Source organism: Lichenostomus cassidix, chromosome 6, assembly GCF_008360975.1.
Source record: "Lichenostomus cassidix isolate B80296 chromosome 6, HeHo_3.0, whole genome shotgun sequence".
In the NCBI taxonomy this organism is placed as follows: domain Eukaryota; kingdom Metazoa; phylum Chordata; class Aves; order Passeriformes; family Meliphagidae; genus Lichenostomus; species Lichenostomus cassidix.
This window is the reverse complement of record NC_139487.1, coordinates 19,474,419-19,489,283: the sequence shown is the minus strand read 5'-3', so window position 1 is coordinate 19,489,283 and position 14,865 is coordinate 19,474,419. Positions and strand designations below refer to the sequence as shown.

Here is a 14,865-nt window from a genome sequence, read left to right as displayed (position 1 = left end):
GGGTTGAATGCTCGCCGGCCTTTGCTTGCCATGTATAGTTAAGGTCTTTGTTTACAGAAGCCTTGTTAAGGTGTATTTAGTGGCTCTGCCCGTCTCTGTTCGAAGTCTTTCTCCCCACCCCCCAAAAAAAGAAATTAGTTAGGAAATTACAAAAGTTTTGCATCGAAACAATTTTAGCTTTGTACATGGATTTTCCCGTCCTCTGCTCCAGCGTCTGCCCATAAGACGCCGGTGCTCCGTGCCTCGCTGTGCTGTCCGCGTCCCCACCTGCACCGCAGGTGCTCGGCTGGCCCGGAGCTGGCCCGGGGGCTGGGCTCTGCCCCGCCGCTCCCTGCGGGGCACCAGCGGTTTGCCAGGGTCCGTGTGTGCGGCCCTGAACCCCAGACTGCTGTCCCTGCGCGGCTCTGTGTGGGGTACGCTGCACAGAGTCTCGTCGGGGCTGGCTGCAGGCCTCCCCCAGGGGAAAAGGAATGAAGGAATTGCTTCTCTTTCCAGCAATACCTCTGCAAAACAGGGGCATCCAGCGAGCTGCTAGCAGCCTTGGGCTCTGGCGTGTGCCACCATTGCACAATTTTGAGGTGCCCGCATGCCCCAGGTGAGGAAGGACTGTGGGAAGTGAGATATACAAGAACTTGAACTTACGTAAAGTCTTTGTAAAGAAGACCAGCGTGCTCAGACTTGTGAATTTTTATAAATGCCTCCTGCCACAGGACCTCCTGCCATGGGGTCCCAGTGCCCAAAGGAGCGCAGGTTCCATGAGGGAAGCTGCCAGCTGCAGGAAGGGCAGAGCTCACAAGTGCTGTAAAACCCACAGAGGGGGGGAGAGTTACTGGTTTTCTGTCTAATCTCTTTCAATTACAGTAATAGTGCCTCATTTTTCTAAAGCATTTTTGGGACATGAAAGCAGCTTTACTGTAAGGGAAGTGATATTTACTTCATTGTTATGGTAATTATTGCCATTTCCTTCCAGCAAAGGACTCTCAGGCAGAAGGGTGTCTAAAGCCCTACCTCACTGCTCTTACCTCTGCTTAGTTGCTTGTGTCAATGTTTATAGGCACATACCAAGGGACATAGATCAGCAAAGTGGCAAAAATAAACACCTCATAAGAAATTGTGACCCTGGAGACTAAAATGTAATAAAATAGCATCTCTGGTGGTGGTGACGTAAATGCTGACAATTAGTAGCTCTTATCAGGGCTTTCTCTTGTGGCCCCTCTGACACTTTTAATTTCCCTTCCAAGACTTCAAGTCATTAATCTTTCCTGTGGTTTTCTCCCAAGGTTCCTGGATTTGTCTCCTGGGCTCAGGAGTGAAGTTCTTGGCAAGTCTTCCCTTTACTATGTAAAAAAAATCTGATCCAGTTTTGACCTGTCTTAAAGAGTCTGATCCTCCTTGTGTGATGACTTTACAGGGCCATAACTTCGTTATTCTTGCTTATTTCATTTAGTACCTGTGTTTTCACCAGAGACCTTTCTGGGGACAGAGCCCTCCGTCCCTCATGGGATGGGGTGAGCTCTGGCTGTGGGACTGACATCTGCCAGGGGTTGTGAGGGCCTTGATCCCACTGAGATATGAGATGGGGGGCTGCCTGAGGGCAGTGAGAGGGTGGGGAGGCTGTAACCTGTGATAAGAGCATCACCCTGTGAGCAGGGGAGGTCACAGCTCTCCCTTCTCAGCACTTGTGTGTTTGCTTTGTGCTGCAAGCAGGTAGGAGGCAGATGGGTGGCACAGATGTGCTCCTGAGGAGCACTGTTAGCTCCTAACAGTGAGGGTGCACAGGGCTGGGCTGCCTGCCCTGGGTGCCGGGGAGCAGCATTGTCCCACCACTGACGCTGAGAGCACTGTAATTTAGGTGTGCTGTCTGTGGGGTAAGTGCCCTCCCTTGTAGCTAGTGGAATCTCTCAATGATGCCCTGGTGGGGTCACCATGCTGCTCCATATGCTGGCATGCTGGGATGCCAGGAGAGAGACATCCATCCGGGCATGGACCTGAACTGGGTGTCTTGCAGCTCGCTTTGAGCCAGGTGCCTAAATTCAGCCTGCATTGCCTGCCAGGGGCTCAGGTTTGGCTTCTGGCGCCATCATCCTTGTGGTATTAAGCTTTTGAGCTTATCTTGGTATTTATGGCCCTCATCACCATTGTACCTCAGCTCCTTGCTAGTACCTTTTTGCTTCTCAAGCTCCCCTATAATGCAGGGAGTAGTTTTACTTGAATGTAGTCGTGTTGGTGGGAGGCAGCACTGTTTGAATTGTTCCCCTGAGAGTCCAAAAAGGATGAAGAGCACTGGTGCCATGGGCATGGGAGCCAGCAGAGCAGCCTGGCTGAGGGCTTCTGGCTGACAGTGGCTGCATAGGACCAATGGCTGGTTGTACGTTAAGGCAGTAGCAGATGAAAGATTGTGGCTTTTCCACAACTGCTCTTATCTTGTCTTTTGTCACTGCCCTACGTCCCTTTCCACTTGAAATATGTGTTCAAAACTGTTACAGGCTCAAATACAACATGAGCATCTTGTTCTGAGAGCACTTCTGGTTTCTTGGTTGTGGCGGACCAGTCTTCCTAGTGAGAGCTGAGTGTGGGGTTTTCACAAGTGCTGCTGGTGAGACTTTCTTGTGGAGTTTCCCATCTCTTTAGGACGGATGCTTCACAGATGTTTCTGGCTTACATTTCTTTTTAAAACTAGGGTTCTGGTGGACACTTTATTGCAGTCTTAGTTCAGAAAAAAGCCCAAATCAGTGTTATGCTGATCAGTGTAATGAACTCTGGGCCAAAGCCTGCTGGATTGCCCTACAGGAGTAGGAAAGGCCCTTGTCTTTAGTGCACTTTGGGTGATACTCTGCTGTGAGTCGGGGTAGAGTTTGAGAAAAGTTCACTCTGAGATGTGAATGGATACATACATACAGGATCATAGCTTCTGTAAAGCTGACCTAGGCACAGGGTAGTTCCCAGTTAAATCCCATTGAGGCTGGTGGAGCTGATGGAGGAAGCAAGCAGCACGTTGTATAAAAGGAGATGCTGATGAAATTGAGCTGTCTGAAAAGCAGTGCAGTTGGCAGACCCCATCCCCCTCCATTCCTCAGGTAACGTGAGCTGTTGCCTGTTTGGTTGCATTCAATTTTGAGAAACATTGAGGCTTTTTGTTTCCAGTTGAATACATGGAACTGCCTGATAAACCTTGTTATTGAGATGATTTTTGTGGTTGGTGATAGTGATTTTGAACATCTGACCCAAAATATGGGCAGAGAAGAGATTTGCTCTGTTTTGCCATGTCAAAAACTTCACAGCCCCATTAAGGAGGGCTGTCTCTCAGAGTCTGTAAAACTGGACATTTTCCTATAAAACCAAGCAATTTTCCAATGAAAAAAATGGTTTCAAGACAGACCAGTTATGCAAATACATTAAAAAGATTAAATCCCAATATGATGGTTGTCGCTTATTGCAACCACTGTAACATGAATTCATGCCTGTTTAGTCTGATATTTTATCTATTCATGGTGTTTTACAAACTCAGATTTATATAAAATACATAATTGGATCATAATTAGGTGTTTGAGTGTGTTGGTTTTCTTTTTAAGCACGGCCCTCTGAACCGGCTTTATAAACTTAAAGCTTGATTTAGCAGTAAAACCGGACTTGACGATCTGAAATCAAGCATAGGACTGAATCTTGTGTTATGAAAAGATACCAGGTTTAGCTTTGGTACTGGCTGATGTCCTTACCCTGTCAGCCAGTCCCCTTGTAAGAAGCAGCTGAGCAAAGGCATCCTGGAGCCAGTGTTGAGGGAGAGTCCTGTTGGTAGGGGACACCCTGGTATTGGGCATCTCTTGGTGGAATGGGTGGAGACTGTCCTCTGGCACATGCCAGGGCTCAGCCAAGTGGCACAAGTGACTGTCCTGGGAGCTGGGCTTCAGCCACTTCCTAGGTGGAAAGTGACTCTGGCTGCAGGCTATTTTTCTGAGACTTAAGGAGAGCTGGGGCTTTCCGGGCAGCCTTCTGCTCCCAGAGTGGAACTAGAATGCCTTGCCTCTGCCAAAGGAAACATGGGGTGTGGTGGATGTGATAGGATTTAGGGTTGCCTTGCTTTCCTCCTCAGCCGGGGGAACCTTGGCTGGTCCCCGCTGTGCACACCTATGGCTGCAGTTCCTCTGCCACGTGGTCCTGCTCTTGTGTCTGTGACTGCAAATGCCAGCGTGGTGATCAGGTCTTGTTCTGAGGCTGTCTGGGCAGAGGGAGGCAGCTGGGAAAAGCTGCTGGGCCTTATAGGAAGGTAAAGGTGGCTTTATGTTTCCTGCTCAAATGTTTGCCTGGCTGCGAGTGGGGTGGAGGCTGCAGCAGCAGCAGTCCTGCTGTGCCATGCCAGGCAGAGCTGCTCCAGAACTACACAGCTGATAAGTACCTGTGGAACACTGGTTGTTAATGTCACCTCCCAAGAGCTTCCTGCCCTGCAGAAGCGGCTGGGTTGGTGTTTAGGGGACGGCAGGATGCCTTGCGCCTTTGCTTAGAGGGAGTTCTGTCTGCTCTGTCAGAGCGCACGGGGTGCGAAGAAGAGAGGTTGTGCCCCTACACACTTTGAAATCAGCATCAATCCTGGCAGTTTCCAGAGCAGCTGCTACAAAAGCCTGTGCTTAAAAGAAACAAATGGCTGCTGAGAAAACGAAAAGGCTTTAATGATCTCCCTGACTGCCAGGGTTTGGATGAGAAGAAACCATCCTTAATTGTAGCAAGGGCAGAGCAGCAGAATTTTCTCGGGGTAAAGGCAGAGTGCCTTGGGGCACAGGACAGGTTTGATCTTTTCTAGCCTGATTTTCTAAGTCTGGGGGTGGCACTTTTACCTTGAAAATAGCTTTTACAATTATTTGGATACTAATCAAATGCTTTCTATATGAGCTACCTGCAGGAGCAGTACTCTTGTCTTTCCTAGGCGCCAGGGTTGCATTTTCCTCCATTCACATTTCCAGATTAATTTGTCACTGGTTTTGCAGCAGCTCGATGCCATCCAAACTTTTGAGTTCCCTTTTCTCTGTACCTCTTCTTTGTGACCAGTATAATCTCTTTTGATGATGTCTCACCCACTTTGTTCTGGACAAGTTCCCCTAAGAACCTAAAGAGAGAAGTCCAAATTTGGAATTAATATACCAGCCTCAATATTATGTGAGAGCTTTAAGTCCTAGAACTTAAGGTGACAAAAGTAAGTGTTGGACTTCTTGGGAGAAAGAGAGTTCTTTTTGTTTCCTGATCTGCTTGTTCAGATGTCAAGTTGTATATGGCTCCAGGCTTCTTGGAACCTTCCACCCTCAGAAATCACTAGGTCCATCAAGAAATGTATTTGGTATGTAAAATGAATTGAAGGATGCAGCATCAAAATAACAGGAGGAAATGAATTTTTTTTTTTCAGTATAAACAGGGAAATTGTAGGAGTCCTTAACTGCATGAATAATTGATGTTGTTCTGGACTACAGTATCTTAGATGGTTGCTGATTAGTGGATGTGTTGATTTATTTAGAGGATGAAATAAACCATCAGGAAAGACTCAGTTGTTTTTGAGGTCTTGTAAAAAATTTCTTGCAAATGTCCCACATTAAAACAAACAGAAAAAGGAAGCTGTGAGGCTGATTAACTCATCCACAGTTTGAGTATCTGTCTCAGCAAATCCTTTCACCTATGTCTTTTTATACTGTCTTACTGAGGTCAGCCCTCTCTGTGCAGTGTCTGATGCCTTCCCCTTTCTGTGTTAGCAAAGCTCCTCTGGCTGTCGCGGTAGGGCATGAAGGCAGGCAGGAGGGTGAGGGCTGGGCTGCCAGAGGAGCTTGTGCAATGGGAGCCCAGACCCCGCTGGGGTGGGCTGATGCTCTGGGGTTTCACCGAGCAGAGGTATGACTCCCTTCTGGTGATGGTGTGGGCTGGGCCAGTGCAGAGCAGCAATGAGATTTGGGCTGCAGCCTTGTTGGGCTGTAATGGTGCAGAGAACGGAAGCAGCACTGAAGGGAACTCTCCTGGAGCCAATTGTAAGGAACCAGCATATCATTCCTGCTCCCTTAAAGAGAAGGGGTGGGGAACGTGCTTTTCTGAATTTTCTCATAGCCTCTGATCTCTGCTGACCCAGCTGCATGCTTTTGCTGGGAGAAACTTTGACTGCTTAGCATAATACTTCAGCACTGAGGACATTACTCATGGTAAAAGAGCAGTGTGGGTGGGTGGGGAGGATTAAACTGCATGTCAGAGATGTTTGGTTGTCACTGGTGGCCTTGGAAGTATGTTGCTTCATGTCTGTCCTTTCCAGCAAAGACCCAGCTGGGTTTTCCTCTCAAGCACACATAGGTGCAGTTTCTCCAGATCTTTTTCTTGGCTGATGTTAATTTTCTCATTTCTTATCTCTTCATCACTTCTTGCAGTGTGTGTTTAGGTGTGGAGTGATGGGTGATGCCTGAGGCTGTAGGGTCTGTGAGAAACTGTGAAGAGCTGACAGAGTGAGCATGTAGGGTGCCGGAATGGATGAGGGGAGCAGACCAGAAAAAATTGAATGAATTTTAGACCCACCCAGCCATCTTGACTCACATGGAGCTGAGTTATGCTGCTTTTCATAAAATGCTTCCCACCGTTCCTCCCTCTCATTTGCTGTGGGCAGCAGCTTCCCTCACTATATCCACTGCTGCCTCTTGGATCCTCGCCTGCAGAAGGAAAAAAGGCACCATATATCCCTGTTCAGGGACTGCAAAGCTTATTAGGTAGCGTGTATGGAGGAAATTGCATCAAATGTAAAATGTGGTTGTGTTTGGCAAGCTCTGGGACAGACAGAAGTTTTGTAAAGAGGTCCTGGGAGCCGAGTAAGCAGCCAAATGTGTCTCCCACTGCTAAATCAAAGTGTTTTCTATTGTAAATGCACTTGCCCAAAGACTACCTGAAGACTTGCTATTTCATAGTGCTTTGTTTGCTGCCTGGCCACCAGTGCAAGGAGACAATAGCCAGCAAATGGCCTGGGAGACGGTCATCTGAGCTTTGCAAAGTCCTGGTGGTGTTGGCAAGGTGGAGCCCAACGTGTGGGTGCAAGGGGGCTCATGTGCACAAAGCTGCACTTTGTAGTATAAGAAAATAATGTAGCTTTTTTCTTCTACCCAAACCAATCCTGAATCTGTGGGACCTCTTTTAAAAAAAGGGGTCCAAGCGTATAACTGGTCTAAACTGTTGCCTACTACATGGAGTTTTGCATGAGTAAAGAGTGCACAATTGAAGCCATGGATTATGGGGATTATTTGATTCCTCCATATGCTGGCACCTATGTCTGAGCTGGTGTCAAGGACGTAGTTTGATGTGTCTGGTTATAAGTATCTAGATTATCTCTATAGTAGCCCGGATCACTTACACAGAACACCAGCCAAACAGAGCATCACCATAACCACACTCTGGGACCTATTTTGGACACAGTATGAGTAAGTGCTGCTCTGCCTATCTCAGCATTGTCTGTTCAACAGCAAAATGACCTAATGGCAGTGCAACCCAATTGCCTAGGAGCAATCATCTCAAGGTAGGGCATGGCTCCTTTCCAAGAGAAGCCCTTGGGCATGATGTTACGAGGTATGCAGATCTTTTTTCACCCAACCATGGTGTCTCTGGAGCTGGGAGGTTCCTGGTGCTTTGTGAATCTGCCAATGTCCCCATCTGCTCAACCCCAGTGGAGGAAGCCCACGCCAGTCGGTGAGCTCTTGCGAAGAACACAAGAGGTTGTGTTTGCTAGTTTTGTCCCTTGCAGTGTCTTTTAGCCCTCCTTGCCTTTCCATGCAGAAGTTCAGCTCTGTCTGCTCAGTACTGGGTCACCCACCTGTACAAGGTGTGCAAGGACTATCTGCTGTCCCCTTGGCTTCATGCTCAGTTAAGAGGCAAGGGAAAGCAGAGAGGCTGGAGCAAAGCTTTAGATTGTCTGAGACCAGGAGCAAAGCAGTTCTGGGTGTTGCAAAATTTACTGGATGCCTTCTAGCCTGAAGTTTTTGTTCATTTTTGAAGTCCTTTTGTGTAAGCTTGCTGGTAGCTGCTAGTACTCTGAGCACCTCTGCCTGCTTTCCCCCCAGCCACATGCCTGCTCTTGCTGCTTCCCATGGACCAGGCAGGGATGTGACAAAAATAAAAGCAGGAAAACGTCTTCCCAGTGGCAGCTCTGTGCTCCTCACTTACTAACAGAAACGCCTTTTGCTTTACGGCACTGAGATAAGCACAGACCTTGCTGCGAGGGGGGAAGGGAACATTATTAGTAGCTATAAATCATCCTAAAAGGATGGGGGATGGGTTCCCTCCATACCCTGCCCTTGTGCAGACATGTTTGCTATGAGCAGTCCTGGCAGGCAGTATGAGCTGGATGTTGCAGGCAGCAGTTAGTGTAAGGTTGCATTTCAGGGCAAGTTATTTCCAAAATTGAAGAAGCTGGATTTTAAAACATGTTTCCTTTTTACAGATCCGCTTCTCTTTTTTATTACTGTACATCCTTATAGCTTGTCCTTAGGGGCAAGGCTTTTGGGGTACCTGAGAGACATGATAGCCCTTTTGCTACCAGTGGCTCTTATCCGATGGAGGAGAGCACTCGCATTTCAAATTCCTCTGAAGTGGACACAGAAGGGGAACTGACACCAGAAGCACTGGCAATGTGCTGAGATGTCACTGTGAATGCCAGTTGCTCATTCTGGTGGCTCTTGGGGGTTCTTCAGGAGGCTTCAGTATTTCAGTGTCCCTGGCTGCTCTGGTTTAGCTGTTCGTGGTGATACTGGATAATTTCTACCATTTTATCGCATATTGTGTAGATTATCAGTCTTGAAATCCAGGCTGTATGGCTGAGTCTCCAGCAGTGTTCCAGTGCTGGCGTTAATCCACTGTTGTTCTTGACCGTTTGGCAGCTTGTCTGATTGAAAATGAGTCATGGTAACAGTGTACTCAGCTTGGTGTTCCTCACAGGGGTGAGTAATGTGCCTCTCTCCCTCCTTTGGCAGCAGAGGAAATAAAGGCCCCAAATAACCAAATGGCTCAGTTAAGGTCCAGAGACCAGGAGAGGACCCACACCATGTTTCCTGCAGGCTCCTTTTGTTGCAATGATATCCTTAGGGATGTATCTTATGGTTTTTATGACACCTCCCAAATCTGGGGGGACTGTAGGCAGCTTTCAGTGCTCAGGATTTCTTCAGAGCTGCGAGCTGTCCCTGTGTGCTGGTTTTGGCTGGGGTAGAATTAGTTTTCTTCACAGTGGCTGGTATGGGGCTGTGTTTTGGATTTGTGCTGAGTACAGGGTTCATAATAGAGATGTTTTTGTTATTGCTGAGCAGGGCTTACATAGAGCCAAGGCTTTTTCTGCTTTCCCTACTGCCACGCTGGTCAGGAGTCTGGGAATGAGTGGATGTTGGGAGGGGAAACAGCCAGGACAGCTGACTCCAACTGACCAAAGGGATATTCCAGACTACATGCCATCATGCTCACTATGTAAAGAGGGGGAAGAAGGAGGAAGTGGAGATGTTGGGAGTGATGCTGTTTGTCTTCCCAAGTAGCCCTTATGCATGATGGGGCCGTGCTGTCCTGGAGATGGCTGAATGTCTGCCTGCTCATGGGAAGCAGTGAATTAATTCCTTCTTTTGCTTTGCTTGTGTGCGTGGCTTTTACTTTCTCTATTAAACTGTCTTTATCTCAACCCAGAAGTTTTTTCACTTCTACTCTCCCAGTTCTCTCCCTGGTCCTGCAGGTGGGGGAGTGAGTAAGCAGTTGTGTGGGGCTTGGCTGCTGACTGGGGTTGGACCACGACACCCTGTCAGAAGGTTTACAGGAGGTACTCTCAAGACAGTGAATCCAGTGGAGTGGCTGCAGATTGCACTCAATGGCCTTGACAGGTCACCACTCAGCTGCAGGCTGCAGCTTGGCAGGCAATGATCTTCACATTTAAAGCAGATTTTCTATATCCATCTGGTGTCTTGTCTGGTGTTTTCATCAGCACTTCCTCTGTCAGTTTAGAGACTGCTTGCAGCATTCAAAGTGGTGTGCAGGTAGACATTCACTGTTGGTTAACCCATCTGAAGCTCTTTGGATTAACATTGAGCACCTTAGTCAGCCTTGGAAATCTGTGATCCACATCTGTGTCCTTCCCTTTTGCATGAAATACTTTACTAGTAGAGAGGTGAAAAAAGAAAACCATCTTGTGATCTTTCTTCACTGGTTGGGGAAAATAGCCCACTACAACTGTGAGGAGATGTGCTGAACAACCTGAGTTTTGGCGCAGGGAAAACAGTGATTGCTGCTAATGTGTGACACCTCTAGATGGGGACTGTTTCCCTGGGGGCGATGATTTGCCAACCAAGTCCTAGTTAGGAGGGATCTCTGAATCTTGTGAATGATACGTATGTCTGAAAGCTCTGCTGGGTTTGCTCAGCTGCTTTCCAGCATGCTGAAACCTAGCATGAGTATGTAGAATGAATACCAGTTGCAATGGACTCATAAATGAGGTATGTCTCAGCTGCAAGGCATGTTTTAATCTGTACTAATGTCTGGGAGCAGTCTACCCTTCTCATTTCCTCTGCCGGTTAAATAATGGATGAAAGCCCATAGAAATCATTACACTCCTTTCACAAACTCATTAAAACTGCAGAAAATCTTATGTGGTGTTTGCAAAGCCACAAGCATGACGTTATTCGCCCTCTATCCAGGCAATAATTTTGGTCCAAAGAGGTATCAGTTGTCAAGAGGACACCTTTTTAAAAGAAGTAGGACAAAATTAACAAGCCATTTAGCTGATTTGCTTGAAAATGTCAAGTTCTTGCTGGGACCTTTTTCATGAGGAATGTCATACTGATGGCATTGTTGCACTGTGTCTTCTGTCTGGGATCCCATGGAGAGGAAAGGGAAATGCAGTATGGCAGAAGGTATCAAGGTGTGCTGTGGTCAGGCTGGAGGGTTAGTGCTTTTACTTTTTTAGACACTATTGACAGCTTGTGGTTTAAAGATGAAGTTTCTAATGCTCTTCTCCCTTCCAATCTCTGCTTATTAGATCATGCACTGCTTTGTGATTATCTTGCTGAAGTCAATAAAAGTGTGTTCCACCTCTTCCTGGGCAAAACCAGATTATTATAACTAAAGAAGGAATCCAAAATCTCGAGTCCAAGCCTTTCCTTCAAGGAAGAAAACAAGTGAGATTGTGATGCAGGCAAAGGCATTTGTGATTGGTACTGATCGTATTGTAGTGACTGACACACTTTTCTGTCACCTCTGTTCTTAGTCTTGGGCTTCTGTCTGTCCTCAGTGCCTTCTATTTCAGAGAGCACTACTTTGTCCAGGAGGGAACAGAGCTGCTTTCTGTATGATTTTGCTCTCCAGCATGAGAATTGTCTTGAGTGAAAATACTATTTTTGTTATTTACCTGTTGTCCTCTCTCCAGATTTCTATCTGTGGGTGCCAAAACAAAATACTGTATCTAAAAGACCTAGATAGATTTCTGCTGAGAATTTACTTTCTTTATTTTTAACCTCTATGCTCCCTCTTTGTTCCAGTGAGAAAAAACACAACTTCTCCAACTGTTTTTCAAATGTTGCTATGGAAATCTCCTCCCTGGAAAGTTCATTCAGTCTTTTTGTTTTCTTTTAGGTGACTCCGGGTAGCAAAGCTGCAATAGCCAACTTGTGTATAGGAGACCAGATCATAGCCATTGATGGAGTGAACACAGATAACATGACGCACCTTGAGGCACAAAACAAAATCAAGGGTTGCGCAGATGAACTAACTCTGACAGTCAGCAGGTACGTAGCTGAGTAAGACTGGGGCTGGAGAAAGGGAGAGTGGGCAGTAGCTGTGTTTTGGTTTGACAGTAAACCTCTCTGGCTGGTTTAATTTGACCTCTTAGTGCTTTGTCTGGCAAGTGCTCGGTAGCAACAGTGAATTGCATTTCATCCTTTAATCCTAATGCTGCTTGCATTTGCTGCACTTTGACCTTATGAAAACAACTTTCCAAGTGAGGAATTGGCTGATAATTTATGGCAGAGTCTGTCAGCTTGTTTTGTGGCTCCTGACAGCAAGAAACCAGAGATGGTCTCATGAAAACTTCACTTGTAGCAGAGGAGGTGTAACCAGAGATGACCTTCCTTCCCGTTGCACTGATTTAGCAGTTAAAATATATGCTTATGTGTTGTTCCAAGCAATTAATTGCCTGGTTTCTGCTATGCACAGGCTCAGAAATGTGCATTTTGAAGCCTCTTGATCAAACAGTACTGTCAGTGTTAAACAGTGATGGCCCAGAGTGCAATGAAGTTCCTCTTAGGCATCAGTCTCTCCAAGTCCTGAAAAACTAAAGGGAGGTGACAGCTGAGCCACAATTTCTGTCACTAGTGTAGAGCACAGGGCTGGCTTCAGCCTTCCCACCATCTTGAACTGCAGAGCAATGGACAACTTTATTCCTTTCCCCAGCCATGCTTTGTTCTTGGACCGTCTTTACACAGAAAAGAAATGGAGATGGGAAGGCAGGGGTCTGCTTTGCATTGACCTGTTGCTGCTTGAAAGAACTGCAGCCAGTTTTTGTTGAGGGTGCTGGGGATTTATCCTTCCTTTTGGTTTGAATTGGAGCCACAGGTACCAGCACTTTTCAAAGTCAGATGGTAGATGCAGTGTGGAATTTCTAGTTGCTCTGGAGTGAGTTTTTCCTGCGCTTGCCTTCCCTCAGAGTGGTCATCCATCAGTTTCAGGGCAGATGGAGGGGAAGTGTTTTCAAAAGGAGTGCTAAAGCATGCCTTAAATGACCCAGTGGGTCAGTTGTTCAGGGCTTTTCTGTGATAAACAGAAGTCTTTACCATAGCTCGGACAATGCCAGGAGTTCAGCAGGCATTTCCCACTTCAGGAAGAAGCTATGGGTCTTGGCCAAAAAAAGCCCGATGGTTCATTGAGAGAATTCACAGATGGAAGAACGTAACACAGTACAGGCAGTGTGCATGGGTTGTGAGCATTGCAGCAGCCTGTTAACCCTAGAGTTTCTCATAGGCCTTGAATTTAGCAGCATGTAATGTTCCTGCAAAGGAGTGCTCCTTTTCCTCTCCAAAATACCCAGCTGCTTGGCTTGGCAAACCAGTCCCATGTAGTTCTGTTGGGGAGAGAGGAAGGGAGGCAAGGGCTCTTTCAGCCTGCAGGCAAGTTCACTCTTACAGATCACTGAGTCTGTAAAATGTGTTTGCTAATGTTAATTACAAAGTCGTTAAGCTTATAACTACCCCATGCACATTTCATTGGCCTTGGGTGCGAAAGAGATTTCTAGCTGGATCTGCAGCTGTGTAAAATTGTGCAGGGCCTTTGAGTTCACACAGCCCAACTTTTAGACCCCCTTTCAATGAGATAGCATGAGTGTGTGTTGGACATTTCTGCTGCTTTACTGATCACTGAGTTCTGCTGGCAGAATGGCCAAGGACAGTGTCAAAACTGCAAGGATGTGAAAGCAGTGATCTGGCTTCTTACCACTTTAGGGTTTGATATTACTACCCATTGCTCTATGTAAAATTTGTGCGCATCATGTTGTCTTTCCTGGTTGTACTCCACTGAGAATATTTTATCCGTAGTGCCTTCTTCTGGGCCCCTATAACTGTGTTGGTCTAAATGCGGTGGGACTCAGTGATCAGAAGTGCTACATAATCTTTATTGCTGAGGCAGGAGCTCTTCTTTACTTTGCAATCTAAGGCCTTAAAATGAAAGGTCTTGAGAGGATGCCTAGAGAGGTGACAGAGAAAGCATTTTAAAAGGCCTGGAGCCATGCTTCATCTTTGCGCTCAATGTAAGGTAGAGGAAGTGGGTGACGAAAGCAGACTATGGTGGTGAGCCCTCCTCTGTGAAGAAGGGAAGGGCATTGTCATGGAGGTGGAGAGGAAGGAGGGCTCTTGGGGAAAATGAGTGCCACCTGGCCAAGTGGTACAGCTTGGGCTTTCTGAGCCTTGGTGGACACAACTCTGTCACTAAGGCTTGACCATACATTTGGTGAGGAAGGCTCACAATACAATCAGGTCAGAGCTGGAAGTTTTTTCTCTGTCAAAGTAGCTCTGTAAGTAGTTGGCTGAGTATGGAAAGAAATGTATATCATTTGCGCTTCAACACCACCAGCCCTTGGATCTGGTCTCCACACTGTGCAATTGTGGCTTGTTAGCTGAATCAGTTGTACCAAGGAGCTGTGCTGGCACAGACCATTGCTCTGACAGAGCAGCATCTCTGTGGGCTGGAATATCACACAGCTGGTGTGAGGGTGTGCCCAGCTGTGCCAGGTTTTCTGAAGTAATAAGTCTTCCAGTCTTTCTTTTCTACTCACCTTTGGAGAGATGTGTTGTGAAAGCATAAATCCTTAGTGATTTTTAAATTCCTAGCTGATGAATTTTTTATGATTACTCGTTTAAATGGTCACCCATGCTCGATATTCTCTGACCTGCATTCAGAGTGGCAGCAAGGTTGTGCCAGGTGAAATTTTCAGACAGGTCTGAGCTCACATGAGGTGTTTCAGTTTCACCGCAGGATCAACACCATTGTGACAGTGGAGACTTCATTTGTGACTGTGATGTAAGAGTGGTGAGTGTATGTGGTTTGAAGAGCCTAGTGGGTGAATTAGTGCAAGGCAATTCTTTAAAGGATTATATATACAAGGGAGGTATCTCTGCTGCAGAAAGCCTTTAAGCTGCAAGTAGCTGAAGGCTTGGTGAGTGTTTCGTGGAAGTATTGTACTATGCTTGTCTTTTTCATGTGCTCTTCTGTGAAGCAAAACAATCTTTATACACATGTGTTCTTCAAATAGGCAACTCTCTTCTCTTAATCATAGCCAAGCAGTTAAGATATCTTCATGTTTGGCTTACTAAAAGAAGTGTAAGTGTAGAGAACTGAAAGGACTTAAACACT

At 46.5% G+C, this 14,865-nt stretch overlaps 1 protein-coding gene across 2 annotated transcripts in view; it reads left to right on the top strand.

Annotated features, from left to right (window-relative positions):
- Positions 1 to 14,865, top strand: part of PDLIM1 (PDZ and LIM domain 1) — a 43,758-nt gene that overhangs the window by 487 nt on the left and 28,406 nt on the right. For both annotated transcript variants that reach the window (XM_085065519.1, XM_085065518.1), the window contains exon 2: positions 11,599 to 11,750. In XM_085065519.1, coding sequence (XP_084921645.1) covers positions 11,599 to 11,750 — 152 coding nt within the window. The remainder of the gene's footprint in view (positions 1 to 11,598; positions 11,751 to 14,865) is intronic.